This window comes from Antechinus flavipes, chromosome 3 (assembly GCF_016432865.1).
Source record: "Antechinus flavipes isolate AdamAnt ecotype Samford, QLD, Australia chromosome 3, AdamAnt_v2, whole genome shotgun sequence".
NCBI lineage: Eukaryota > Metazoa > Chordata > Mammalia > Dasyuromorphia > Dasyuridae > Antechinus > Antechinus flavipes.
In genome coordinates this window covers 614,676,444-614,689,884 of record NC_067400.1, presented here as the reverse complement: position 1 = coordinate 614,689,884, position 13,441 = coordinate 614,676,444, and the positions used below count along the sequence as shown (strand labels likewise).

At 55.3% G+C, this 13,441-nt stretch overlaps 1 protein-coding gene across 2 annotated transcripts in view; it reads right to left on the bottom strand.

Annotated features, from left to right (window-relative positions):
* Positions 1-2,152: 2,152 nt before the first annotated feature.
* Positions 2,153-13,441, bottom strand: part of AXL (AXL receptor tyrosine kinase) — an 18,920-nt gene continuing 7,631 nt past the window's right edge. Inside the window, exons 5-20 of one of the 2 annotated variants that reach the window (XM_051989241.1) lie at positions 12,786-12,866; positions 12,521-12,636; positions 11,326-11,536; positions 10,976-11,115; positions 10,731-10,881; positions 10,416-10,442; positions 9,436-9,568; positions 9,059-9,153; positions 8,538-8,633; positions 8,264-8,341; positions 6,664-6,756; positions 6,152-6,273; positions 4,851-4,960; positions 4,343-4,502; positions 4,116-4,252; positions 2,153-3,364 (exon numbers count right to left, since the gene is read on the bottom strand). In XM_051989241.1, the coding sequence (XP_051845201.1) occupies positions 3,019-3,364; positions 4,116-4,252; positions 4,343-4,502; positions 4,851-4,960; positions 6,152-6,273; positions 6,664-6,756; positions 8,264-8,341; positions 8,538-8,633; positions 9,059-9,153; positions 9,436-9,568; positions 10,416-10,442; positions 10,731-10,881; positions 10,976-11,115; positions 11,326-11,536; positions 12,521-12,636; positions 12,786-12,866 (2,096 nt within the window). In that variant the 3' untranslated portion in view covers positions 2,153-3,018. The remainder of the gene's footprint in view (positions 3,365-4,115; positions 4,253-4,342; positions 4,503-4,850; positions 4,961-6,151; positions 6,274-6,663; positions 6,757-8,263; positions 8,342-8,537; positions 8,634-9,058; positions 9,154-9,435; positions 9,569-10,415; positions 10,443-10,730; positions 10,882-10,975; positions 11,116-11,325; positions 11,537-12,520; positions 12,637-12,785; positions 12,867-13,441) is intronic. The other variant, XM_051989242.1, reaches the window with a different exon arrangement.

Below are 13,441 nucleotides of genomic sequence, written 5' to 3'. Positions count from 1 at the left end.
CGCACATCTCGGACATCGCACATCAGTTACGTTGCTTCGTCTTTTTTAAAATGTTATCTGTTAAGCGGGATGGCTGTGGGAGGGGAAGGAGGAAATGATAGCGATGTGACAATAAATAAAGGATGTCGATGAAAACTTACTACTAAGAAGAGCTAGAATTTATCCGATGCTTTCAGGTTTGCGAAACACCTTGCAAATAGGACCTCACAACGACCGTCGGTATATAATTGCTTTTATTTCCATTTTGCAGATGAGTAACCTGAGTCAGTCAGAGGGGTCACAAAGCCACTAAATGTCCAAGCTATGTTTTGAATTCAGGTCTTCCTGGCTCCAAGGCCAGCGGGTCATTGGTTACCTTTATTTTAAAATTACATGTATTTCTTCCAAATACACGCAATCATTTGTAACATTCATTGTAACTTCTCTCCCTCCCTCCTCTCCCCTTTTCTATGAGACGAAGAACAATTTGATATAGATTATAAATGTGCCCCGACTTACTTTTGTATGTACATCGTGTTTTCTATTTATTCATCTGCGTGCCATGTTTCTCCCCTCTCGAGCGGAAGCTCCCGGTCCGCAGGGGCTCCTAGAAGCTGGCGGACTGTTCCCATTCGCCGGACAGGGGCACCATGTTGGCTCAGGACCGGACCGGAGAGAAAACTCGGAGCCACAATATACGCCCGCTGACTTGCACCGACAACGCATCCACGTGCCCCTCCTCCGCGTGGATCCCCGTCAGGTACACGCCAGGAACCGGCTCAGACGCAGGAAGACGTACCCAGATACGCGACCGATCCCCGATGACCCCAGTTCCCTCGATTAGCGCTCCGAGGCTTTTCTTATCGCGGTCGTTGGAAGAGGGCGGTGGAATTTTACCTCCCTCATTTACAAATGCAGAAAGCGGGAGGGAAAGAAATGAAGGCGCTGCCCATGGGCAGCGGGGAGCTGGGAAGTGTCGGAGCGGGGATTCGAACTCGTGCCCGTCCCGCCTCCGGAGTCGGCCCTCGCCCCGCTCGGGGCTGGATAAGGCAGGCGCTCTACCAGGGCGCCCCGCGGGCGCGCGCGCTAACACAGGCTCCCCGCGTCTCCAGGCCGCCGCAGACGCGAATCCCGCACCGGAGCCTCCGAGACAAAGAGCGGCTGCATCCATTTGGACGCGGGCGCCAAGCCAGCCAGCTCAGTCCGTCCCGTGCCCCCGGCAGCTGCCCCCCTCCCCCTCCCCCACGCCACCAGGACCTGCCACCAGAGGGCATCCGGGCGCTGGCAATCTGTCCCCCCTGTCGCCGCCTCCGGGAGAGTGTCTTGAGTGCGTGTGCCTCCCGGGCTGTCCGGGCCACTCCCGGCCGGACACGCAGCCGTCCGAGAGCTTCTGGGGGCCCCACGCGCCGCCTGCTTGTCCCCGAATCTCGGTGTTCCTGGCTCTCCGCGTGGTCGGGCTCCGAGGCCGTCCCTGGCTGGCTGGCAGAGGACACCCCTCTCGGGGTCTCTACCTACGTGTGGGTCCCTCTCTCTCAGGGGCCGTTTCACAGTTTGGGTCCCGGGCTCTGAATGCGTCTCCCTATTTCTCTGCGTTTCTCAGCGTGTCTGTCTCTGTATGTCTCTAGCCTAAATTGTCCCCCATCCCTGAAAATCATCAGTTTCTTTGTTTCTCTCCCTCCCTGCCTTCCCACCTCCCTCTGTCTTTGCCTCCCCCTTTGTCTGTCTCTTCCTTTCTCTCTCCCTTCTTCTCTGTCTCTTTCCCTTCCTTTTTTTTTTTTTTTGGTCTTTTTGTTCTACTTCCTTTTCTCTTTCTGTCTGTTTCTTTTTCTCCCCCTCCTCTCCCTCTCTCCCCCTTCTCTCGGTCTCTCTCCTTCCCTCTTTTCTCTGTCTTTCTCTCCCCTGCCTCTGTTTTTTTTTCTCTTCCCTGTTTCTCCCTCTTTCTCTCACTCCCTCCTTCTCTGTCATTCTTCTTCTTCTCCTCCTTTTCCTCCTCCTCCTCTTTCTCTCTCTTTGTTTCTCTATCTCTCTTCTTCCTTTCTGCCTCTCTTTTGGCCCAGATGCCTTTCTGTGTTTATCTCTGCATGAGCCCTCTTTCCCTCTTTATCTCTGTCTCTGAGTGTTTCTCCATGTTATCTCTGTCTGTGTGTGCGTAGGGAAGACAGGAGGCAGGTACTGGTTGGTACAAAATGTTTATGGGGGTAAACTGGGCCCTGGAAGTGAAAGGGGAAGGAAAGGGGAGGGAGACCCAACATTGTACAAATTCTCTGTACCTGGGGGAAGGGACTGGCTCAGGGGGGCAGAATGGCCTTGGGAGGTCATCCCTAATGCATTGCACAGAGCTGGGGTAGCATACCCCAAGGGGGAGTGGAGCTGTGGGGGCCAGGGATAGAGATGGGGAGAAAGGAAGAGGTAGACAAAGAGGGAGGGAGATGGAGAAAAGGGGTATGGATTTGAGGAGAATGGGAAAAGAAATAACAGGAAGTGGGGAAAGAATAGGAGGGAGAAAATAGGATAGAGATGAGTTGATGGGGGAAAGAGATGATGAGAGACAGAAGGGAATGGAGTTAGGGAACAAGACAAAGATCGGGAGGAAATGAGGAAAAGGTGGATAGATGGGGGAGTTAACAGAAGGATAATAGAAGTCAACAGAAAGATAGAGATGCACAGGAATTGGGGCAAGGAGAGGAAGAGAACTGGGAATGGGGAAAGAAATGGGAAAAGGGAGAGCTGGATGATAGGGAGCAAAATGGGGAACAAAGATGGGGAAAAGGCTGGAATGAGGATGGAGGCAGGGATGGGAAGAAATGGAGAAATGGATGGGCTCAAGGAATAAGGATTTGGGGGCAAGGAAAGAAGAAGAAGAGGGACAACTGGAGAGGAGAGGCAAGGGACAGAGGTGGAGCCTGGAGAGGGGGGTCTGAAGGGCAGGCGTTGGTGGAAGGGCCCAGGGATCGGGGCTGGGTGGGGGAAGCCAGGTGTGGGTTCCCCTGGCTTCCTCAGTGGCAGTGCCTAGCTCAAGGTGGGGTCTGAGGGCCTTACCTAGGCCCCCTCTTCCTGGCCAGGAGGTGCGGGTGGCCCCCTGGCTGTGGGCATTGGGACCCCCGGTGCTGTGGAGGGGCAGAGGACGTATCGTCCAGCTGGGTGGACGTCGGCAGAAGTGACGCAGCTACAGTTACAGGAGGCCTTTGGGGCTAGGAGGGGGCTGGCTTGGGGAGTGCCCCCGGCTGCTCCAGCGGGTTCCCCATCCATGTTGACGTAGAGGATTTCTTCAGGGTCCTGGGTGGGGGGAAGACCCTTCAGCGTCATCTCCAGCTCTTCTCGCAGTTCTGCGAAGGTTGGTCGATCCCTGGGGCTCAGGGACCAGCAGCGGGACATCAGCTCATACCTGGTAGGAAATAGAATGGAGGGCTCAGAGGAGAGGGGCAAGGCAGGGGCAGAGGGGCCTCAACTAGAGATCTGGGGCACAGTGAGAGGTTCTGGGAGATGCAAGCTGGGTCTGGATTTGGGGGCAATGATGGGATCGGGGCCATCCTCAGAATCACAGGACTTAAAGCCAGCCAGAAACATGATCCAAACTCCTTATTTTATGCAGGGGGAAACTGAGGCCCTGAGAAGAGAAGGAGCTTGTCTAAAGCCACATAGTAAAAAATAATCAGGGTCAAGGGTCCTTCCAGGGCCAGTGCTCTTTCCACAGCCCTGTGGTTCAGGGGATTTGAGTCTGGGGCAGAGTGGCTGAGGGGATTTAGGTATCTGGAAGCCTTTAAGGAGTGCTGTAAATGGAGCCGCTCTCCAAGGTTGGCAGGCTTTGGGAGGTCTCTGGGGGGCCCTCAAGGCATCTGCCCATGTCTGGAGGCCCAGAGAAGTGCATCAGCAGTTTGGTAGGTGTGTGTAGGGCTTGGGGGGCTTCTTGCTGTGCTGGGATGGTCTTCTGGTAGAAGAGGTTCCTGGGATATTCTCGGTGTCCTGGGATGTCTTTGAGGATGCTCAGAGCCGGGGCTCCTTCAGTGGGTTTTTGGGGTCTCTGTGGGCAGCGTTCAGGATGTTCTCCATCCCGCATTTCAGGATATGGGGTGATAGTCGGTGCTTAGAGTGTTTGGGGGGATGAAGACAGGGCTGGGGGAAGGGCAGGGCCTTACAGTCCATCCAGACAGTCTGCTGGCTGCTTGAGACGGTGGCCTTGTCTCAGATAGTCATAGATCTCGCTGTTCTCGACACCCGGGTAAGGCGTCTGGCCCCGAGTTGCAATCTCCCACATGGTCACCCCGAAGGACCACTGAGGACAAGGAAGGTGGGGATTAGTGAAGGGGGTCCCTCCCTTCTTGGCCGAAGCCTTGTACACACCCGGCCCTGCCCTCATACGCACCACATCACTTTTGCTGGTGTAGACACGGTCAGCCAGGCTCTCAATGGCGATCCACTTGACTGGCATCTTGGCGATTCGGCCCTGGCGGTAATAATCCCCATTGTAGATCTTCTTAGAGAGACCGAAGTCTGCCACGCACACGGACATGTTCTCATTCAGCCTGTGGGGACAGAGAGGAGACCGCATTTTAAAACCTTACTTTCTGAGCCTCTCCTATTGCTCCATTGATTCCTCTAGACTCCCAGGGGAAGAAACAAGTCCACCAAGGTCTAATCAGGGTCATTTCCTCTCCCCCTCCTCCTGACCCAGTCCTCTGAGGCTCCTCCTTCCTTCAGAGCTCCTCCAGCCTCCTTGGAAAGGCCCTTCCTCTGCTTTTTTTGAGGGTTTTCTGGGATGGCCAGACACTTCTCTCTCTGGCTACCATTTCTCAGCCCTTCCCATAATCCTGGCTTCTCAATGAGCCTCTGTGCCCATCCCCCTACCCACACAAACACACGGGAGGGCTCACATGCAATTCCGGGCAGCCAGGTCCCTGTGAATAAACCTCTTGGTACTCAGGTAGTCCATGCCGCTGGCAATGTCCGCCATGAACTTCACCAGCGTTTGAGTCGGCAGGAACTGGGCAGAGGGGGGTGTTGGGGAGTGGGTGAGTGGGGGATATTGGCTATCAAGGTCTCTTTGACTCTGACCCTTCCACTCCCCGAAGCCCTCTTTCTATCTTAGTTTCCCCCAACCACACTTCTGTCTTCTTGGTCTTGTCCCAACCCAACCTTGTCCCTAACCCTGTCTTTCCTCAGGGCTCTGGCTTCCTCAGCTGGATAAAGCCCCTTCCAGCTCCATGCTATGCAAAGATGTAGCCCAACAGAGCTGCCACATGGGATTATGGCACCTGGGCCCAGGGCCACGTGTGCCCCAACTGGAGCTTGAGCGTGAAATGGATCCTAAGGTTCTATGCATTTGTATTAGTTCTAAGATCCACTTGAGCCATGATGTTCTACATTCTAATATTCTAGCTTCTGTAGTTCTAGAACCTTAGGTTCTATGCATTTGTATTAGTTCTAAGATCCACTCGAGCCATGATGTTCTGCATTCTAATATTCTAGCTTCTGTAGTTCTAGAACCTAAGGTTCTATGCATTTGTATTAGTTCTAAGATCCACTCGAGCCATGATATTCTGCATTCTAATATTCTAGTTTCTGTAGTTCTAGATCCTAAGGTTCTATGCATTTGTATTAGTTCTAAGATCCACTTGAGCCATGATGTTCTGCTTTCTAATATTCTAGCTTCTGTAGTTCTAGAACCTAAGGTTCTATGCATTTGTATTAATTCTAAGATCCACTTAAGCCATGATGTTCTGCTTTCTAATATTCTAGCTTCTGTAGTTCTAGATCCTAAGGTTCTATGCATTTGTATTAGTTCTAAGATCCATTCGAGTCATGATGTTCTGCATTCTAATATTCCTGCTTCTGAAATTCTAGATCCTAAGGTTCTATGAATTTCTATTAGTGCTAAGATCCACTTGAGCCATGATGTTCTTCATTCTAATATTCTAGCTTCTGTAGTTCTAGATCCTAAGGCTCTATGGATTTGTATTTGAAGCAGCCTTGTTTCTCTGGTTACCAAGCTCCCTTTCCCTCTCCTCTGTCCCTTCCCTCTGCACCCTCCCTCATCTCAGTCCCTTCCTTGGCTCCCAGAATCTTAGGGGCACCCCCCTCCCCCCAGCCACTTTCCAGTGTAGACTTTGAGCAGGTCACTTAGTCTCTGAGCATGGCCTCCCCCCTTGCCCCCCCCCAACATCAGGTCCCTCACCATAGGCTGGTCCCCAAGTCGGGAATAGAGCAGGAAGCTGTGCAGGTCCCCATGCTTCATGAAGGGCAGAATGACCACAGGCGAAGGGAAGCCCTCACACTCAGAGCCCTGGAGGCAGACCCCTGATGCCGCCCCCCACGAGGGAAGCCCCTGAGTCTCTGGCGTTGGTGGCTTGCCCCCAGAAGCCCCCCACTAGCTTGTCCCCCCCGGCCGCTGTTTGCCCCTGCAGGCAGAGGGGAGGGGAGCAGGGAAGCTCCGGCTCGAGGAGGCTGGTTCCCAGGGTTTGTTTCCGGAGCCCAGGGGGTTGGAGGGGAGCAGCTATTTCTGGGAGAGGTCAGGGGTTACATTGCTGCCACATTCCCAGGCTGGGGGGAGGGGCGTGTGGAGAGAGAGGGGCTGTGGAAGGGCCGGGACCAACTTCCCTGCAGGCTCAAGGATAGATCCAGGCCCCGTCCTCTCCCCCGGATTTGGGGGTCTCCCGATTCTCTCCCTTCCCCTGTCTCCCAACTCACCGATGAGCCTCATGACATTGGGATGGTCAAACTCCTTCATACAGACGGCCTCACTCAGGAAGTCCTCCATCTCTGACCGGGTACAGATGGCAACTAAGCAGGAAAGGAGCCGAACTGGCCATTAGAGCAGCGGCTGTTTCGGGGGCCCCTGGGAGGCAAGTCCTAGAGGGGTGCTGCCCACTAATGGGGGCCGGCCCCTCCTCCCTGGCCACGCTCGCTTTAACAGAAGTAGGAACCGAGATTCAGCGAGGACGTGGCGGGGCCCCACGGGCAGCCCGAAGCCACGTCTGGTCTTTCTGACCCTGACCCGCCGTGCCTGAGGCTCCTCGGGGCTCAGGAGGTTGAGGTGACCACTGAGCTCAACAGTGCTCAGGGCAGTGGGCAGAGCTCTGGCTCTGGAATCAGAGCCCCTGGCTTCAGATCCTGCCTGGGGGAACTTGGGCAAGTTATTCAGACTGCCTGTTCTTCTGTTTGCTCAAGTGTCCAAGGAAGGGATTGATCTAGATGGCCCCTTCCGCTCTAGAGCTCCGAACCTGGGCAAGCACAGCTCTAGACTAGGTCCCTCCCCTGCTCAAGGAGCCTCAGGGGCTCCCTGCTGCCTCTGGATGCCACATGACCTCTTGGTGCCCTGATCTGGCTCCTACCTATGCTTCTGGCCTCGACTCTCCAGCTGAACTCGCCCACTTCCTCCCACTTGACCTCGCCTGCCCCATCCCTGTGCCTTTGCCCAGGTAGCACCCCTCGCACCCCACTTGGAGAGCTCTGCTTCTTAGACTCTAGGAAGGCTCAAGGGCCGCCGCTACAGGAAACCTCTCTTCCTTTTGCTAGGGCTCTCCCTGCTGGAAATCCCCTCGCGGGTATCTCTGTCTCTCTTCTTCCTCTCTCTGTCTCTGTTTTTTTCTCTCTCCCGTCTTTTCTTAAAAAGATTATTTAAAAACATTCTAAATTTTCCCCTTCTTGCGCCTCCACCCATAATATAATATGAGACCGACTTGCTACTGTATATAATTTGTACATATTTTCTATACTTAAGTATATTATATATACTTTGTATATAATTTCTAAACTATGTTTCCTCCCAATGGCATGTCGGCTTGCTGAGATCATGGACTGTTTTGTCTTTAGCTCCCCAGTTCCCAGCATAGGTCTTGGCACATAGTCGGTGCTTAATAAATGTTTGTTGATAGAGGGAACAAGCACTTATTAAGTACCTACTGTGTACCAAGTACTGTGTACTTGTTCCCTCTATCAACAAGCATTTATTAAGCACCGACTATGTGCCATAAAATCATGAATTAAGTAGGTCACAAATATTCAATCCTTGCAAAATCTGAGAGGAAGCTACTCCTGTTATCTCCGTTGAATAGTTGTGGAAATGGAGGCAGACCGAGGTGAAGTGATTTGTCCAGTGTCAAGCAGCTGGTGCAGGGTCACACTTAAACTCAGGCCCAGGGCGCGGCACTGAAGCACCTAACTGCCTCCGTGAATGGAGCGTTGGGATTTGAAGCCTCACGGTCTGATTCTGGTTGGGGACGGGTGTGATTAGAAAAACAAGGTGGGGGGCTGGAGGGCGAGGGAGGAGCCAGGTCTCTTGACTCACTCTTCATTGTTTTCACGGCCACTTTGAGGATGGAGTCGTCCTGGTTCAACTGCCCTTCCATGACAGAGCCAAACTCCCCTGGCGGTGGAAAAGAGAAAAGGAGGAAGGGACAAGAGTGAGGGAGGGGAAGGAGATGCTGGAGGGGGGGTGGGGGGGTGCCAGCCTGCATTATGGGTAACCGCCATGTTTCTTACTGAACTCTAGAAAGAGATTGGACCTGGGAGGTGGAAGGGAGGCGTCAGGAGGGGCTTGGCAGCGGGCTGGGGCGACTCACCTTCTCCGAGGGTCTTTCCCAGGGCCACCTTGTGCCGGTCCACCATCACGTCTCGGAGTTTCTCCTTTAGCTCCTCACTAATGCCCAGGCTGTTTACTGAGAGCAAAGTTGGGCCAGGGATCGGAGATGGTCTTGGGGACAATGCGCTCCTCGCTCATTTTTTGCCCCCATTTTTGCCCCAATGAGTTCCCTAACACCCCCCGCCTCTCCCCTTCTCTTCCCCATCCTGCTTCCCTGTGGTATAAAGTCACCGAGTGCTGGGACTTTTTCTCTGAACCCCCAGTGCTTAGCAAAGCACCCCATTAATAAATCCTTGCTGATCCAGTATTGAGTCAGGAGATTCTTGCAAATTCCTTCCCCTCCCATATTCTAAAGTTGTACAGAAGGCTGAGATTCTAGGGTTCCGGAGCAGTCTACTCTAGAATTCTAAGAATCTAAAGTTTTGGACCCCTAAGATTCAAAGATTTTGTGACTATCCCCAGAGGAGGGAGCACCAGGGGGATGGGGGCATTATCCCTTACAGGTAGCTTCAGTGGTTCTCCTGCTGTAGGACTTCCGGACCCGGTACCGGACAACGAGTTCTCCTCCACGCTCCGCCGTGGGCTGAAAGACTTCCCTGGGGAGATCGGGGCAGGAGGTGAGGGCAGAGCCCCAGCAGGGACAGTGGAGAAGGAGCTGGACTTGTGGTCTCCCCACCCCCAAACTCCTCTTCCACCCTAAGGATAGAAGGTCTAGAGGGGAAGTCAGCATACTGAAATGTCAGTGCTTCTGCCACCTGGGCAAGTCAGCCGCTCCCCGGGCAGCATGGGAGCCCCTGAGGTCCCTGTCAGAGCTAAGGCCTGAAGGCGGTGCCCTAGCCGTGGGGAGAAGGAGTTGGGTGGCCGCAGGCCTGGCTTACCCGTAACGAGTTTCCTTCTTTCTCCGGTGGAAGAGGAAGAGGGCGAGGAGGAGGACGCAGGCGGCAGCTGTTACGGCCCCCAGGAGCACGTACCACCAGGGCCAGGAGAAGGCCGGGGCCGGGGGATCCTTCACTGCAGGGTGTTGGGGGGTCATGGAGCAGCAAAACTCTTGTCAGGGAAGAAGCCCTGACCCCGCCACCAGGGACCCACGGGGAGAGGGAAAGGAGGGACCTGGGGTGGTCCCGGGGGCCCAGGAGTGTTTGACAGGGGACAGAAATGGAGAAGTGATGAAGGCAGGCTGGGCGGTGTGAGGCAGGTGTGTAAGAGGCTGTGTGGTGATGGGGGGGCATGAAGGAAGGGAGGGCACTGGGTGGTGATTGAGGTACAGAGCTCCCAGTGGGAGGGCAAGGACCTGGCTGAGCAGGGTGTGCAAGGAGTGCACATTATGGGGCATGCAGCCTGCAGTGGGAGTGCAAGGACCCGGCTGAACAGGGTGTGCAAGGAGTGCACATTATGGGGCATGTAGCCTGCAGGGGGAGTGCAAGGAGCTGGCTGAGGAAAGTGTGCAAGGAGCACTTGATGTTTGTAAAGAATATGGAGGGGTGTGGAAGAGGGTGTGAAGAAGGTCCAATGGGGGCATACAAGAGCTGGGCTGGCCCCCTAGAAGTGGGGAAAGTGTGAGCAATGGCTCCCAAGGACCCAGAGAGGGGACAAAACTGCTGCAGGGGTTGTGGGGAGGGTGCACGTGTCCGAGGAGCGTGGCAAGGGCTCGAGTCCTGAACGAATCTTGCTGAGGGTAAGTAAGGGGTCCCCTAAACCTCAGGACTCAGGCTTGGCATCCAAGGGAGCTTCTCAAGAGGCGCCATGTCAGGCTTTCCAGGAGCACCCTGGGGTGCCCCTGGGCAAGAGGGTGGTTGGTGGGGGAGCCAGGGTCATGCAGAGGGAACGTGGGCACCGGGGGCATGCGAGGGGCCCTTACCATGCTGGTGCACTGGATGCCCATCCCCTGTGTGGAGAGAAGAGGGGAGGAGGGGGAGCTCAGTGGGGAAATGGAGAGAACTGGCAGTCGCAGCAGCAGGGAGGGCTCTGGGGGTGAATGGGCATACGGTGGGGGGAGAACAGCGTCCTTCTTCTGATGTGAGGAGCCTGGAAATGCTCTGGGGGTCTCGGGGATAAGAACGTGGTGGCAGGAAATGAGGATGGATCCTGGGGCCCCATCTGGGGTTTCAATCTGGGTTCATAAAAGGCCTCCGGGCCAGGCCCGGATTTATGGGAGGGGGTCCCGGGGGGCTACCTGGTCTCCAGGGCTCTAGCAGCACAGGCAAGCTCCAGGGCCCCTCGCCGGCGGCGGTGTAGGCCGCCACCCGCAGGGTTAAGTTGGGCAGGACCCCTTCCTCCCGAAGCTCCAGAGTCACTTCCTGCCTCAAGCCGGCATCCATCAGCACCTGGGAAATGGTCAGGGCAGGGAGAGGGTGAGCAAGGAGGCTCAGCGTCCTCTCTCCCTCCGGCTCCCTTCCCCCTCGCCGCCTCCACGCCCACCTCGGGGGCATCCTCTTCCCGGTACGCCAGCTTGTACCCGCGGAGCATCCCCTGCAGCGGAGCCCGAGGCGGTTGCCAGCGCACCAGCGCTTGGCTGCCATTTCGGATGGCACTCACGTTCTCTGGGGGTCCCGTGGGCACTGGGGAGAGAGGGGCAGGGAAGGGAGGCTGAACCGCTCCTCCTCCCTCACTCCCATCCTGGCCCCATGTGGGCTAGGTGCCTGTTGGAGACCCCCTGTATATAGGGGGCAAAGTGATTGGGGGAAGGGAGAGCTGTTTGGGCATTTCCCTAGAGTGGGAGGGGGATGAAGGGTGGGCTAAGTGGGGGGGGGACCCCAGCGCCATCCTACCTCCCTCAGGCGTCTCCACCAGCACCCAGTGGGTCCAAGGGGAGGGCCCCTGGGAGCTGGCACAGGCCACGCGTATGTGGTAGGTGCTGTGGGGCTGCAGGTTTGCCACGTGCAGGCTGTGGGGAGGGACAGCGGTCTGAAAGGTCAGGGGCTCCTCTGGAGGCTCCATGGCTCCGGGTCCGGCCCCCACCTCATCGTCTGATAGCACAGCCTAGAATAAGAGAGGGGGCAGGAGGAGGGAATGGGGCTCAATTCCGGACCAAGATTTTAGGATTCTTTTGGTGGCAGACTCTATGTTTCACGAATGTTTGTGTAAGGTTCCACGTACCGGGGTCATCATTATAATGATTCTTTTGTCCTGAGGTCCTACTGTCTAAGAATCTTTTGTTCTAAGGTACTATGTTCTGCCAATCACTCCCTCTAATCGAAGGTTCTAAAGGTTCCAAGGTTCTGTGTTCTATGATTCTTATATTCTAACGTTCCATGTTCTGCCATTCCCTCTTATTCTAAGGTTCTAAATGCTATGGTTCTGAGGTTCTAAGGTTCTGGATTCTTATGTTCTAAGGTTCTAGGCAGAACTTCTAGTTCTATATTCCATAGCTCTAAGATTCTAAATTCTGTGCAGCTTATGTTCTAAGGCTCCACATTCTGCCATTCCTCTAATTCTAAGTTCCTTCATGCTCTGGTTGTAAGGTTCTATATTTCATGGTTCTAAGAACCTATATTTTGTGGATCTTATCTTGTTCCATGTTTCCCTCTGGTTCCTAAGATTCTGGGGTTCCCTATTCTATGGCTCTACGTTCCCTGATGCTTATGGTTTAAGGTTTGGCTATTCTGGGTCCTAAGAGGTCCTGGGAGCCAGAAAGACGGCCGAGAGAGGAGTTCTTAGGCGACCTCAGCCCCTGCCCCCACTCCTCTCCACATCGCCTGAGAGGGCGGGGGCAGGCACCTGTCTCGCCCTCTGTCCTTCAGTCACAGAGGGGAAGGAGAAGTGGGATTTGCTGAGGACAGAGGGACAGACATGCCCTCAGCCTGACTCCCACTTCTCCTTTCCCTGGTTTGGTAGTGACCCTTCACCCCCACCCTTGACACTGGCCTTGGATTCAGCCCCAGTGGGAAGTGGGACTTGGCCCCCGGGGGAGACACTTCCCCTTTTGGGGGGGGACGGGAAGATGTCACTGGGAGGACCTCTCACCTGCAGGGCACAGTTGGTGATGGGGTAAATCCCACTGGCCCCTGGTGTCCAGCTCACTTCAAGCTCCGTGGGACGGCTGTACGTGGGCCGGAGATGCCGAGGACGTTGTGGAAGCACTGGGTCACAGACGAGGGATGGTGTGAAACCCTCTCCCAGCCCCCTCCCCGGCCCCCCAAATCCTCGTCCCTCCCCCAGCCTCCCAGCCCCCCCACCCCATCCAGCTGGAGCCCTTCCCTCCAAAATTCCCCCTTTCCTCTCGGCTCACCCGTGACCGTGGCCGTCCGGGACGTGGTGACCCCTTTAGCGTTGTGGGCTTCACAGGAGAAGGAGGTTGTCTTATTCAGGCCTGGGGGGGCAGCCGTTGGGGAAGAGGGGAGTTATCAGAACCAGGTGGCTCCAGCTTCAGGGAACTTTGAGGATTTCAATGTAAGAATGGTTCTGGGGACAGCCAGGGGTAGTGCGGCGGACAGAGCACGGGTCCTGAAGTTAGGAGGCCCCCGATCCAACTCGTCCTAGCTGTGTGACCCTGTCCGGGTCACTTAACCCCAATGCCCTGGGGGGGGGAGAATGCTTCTGTCCTCCCACTCAGGGGTCTCCCCATTTCACAAGAGATTGATCCCTAGAGTCCCCCAAAAGGGACATTAGTAAAGTCCCTCCCTAGAGACTGCACAAGAATGAATCAAGGCTTACTGTGCCAGAAGATCTCTTGGGGCACAGCTTGTGGCCACAGGGATTGTGGGGTGTGTGGTGTGAGATCTATAAATGTGTATGTGTGGGAGCGGGGGGTGGGAGGCATGAGTGTGTGTGTGTGTGTGTGTGTGTGTGTGTGTGAGCATGAGTGTGTGTGTGTGTGTATGGGCACAGCCCCTGGAATCCCCTGGGCTGCAGGGGAAATGGGGAGAGGTCGGAGTCAGGGGAGCA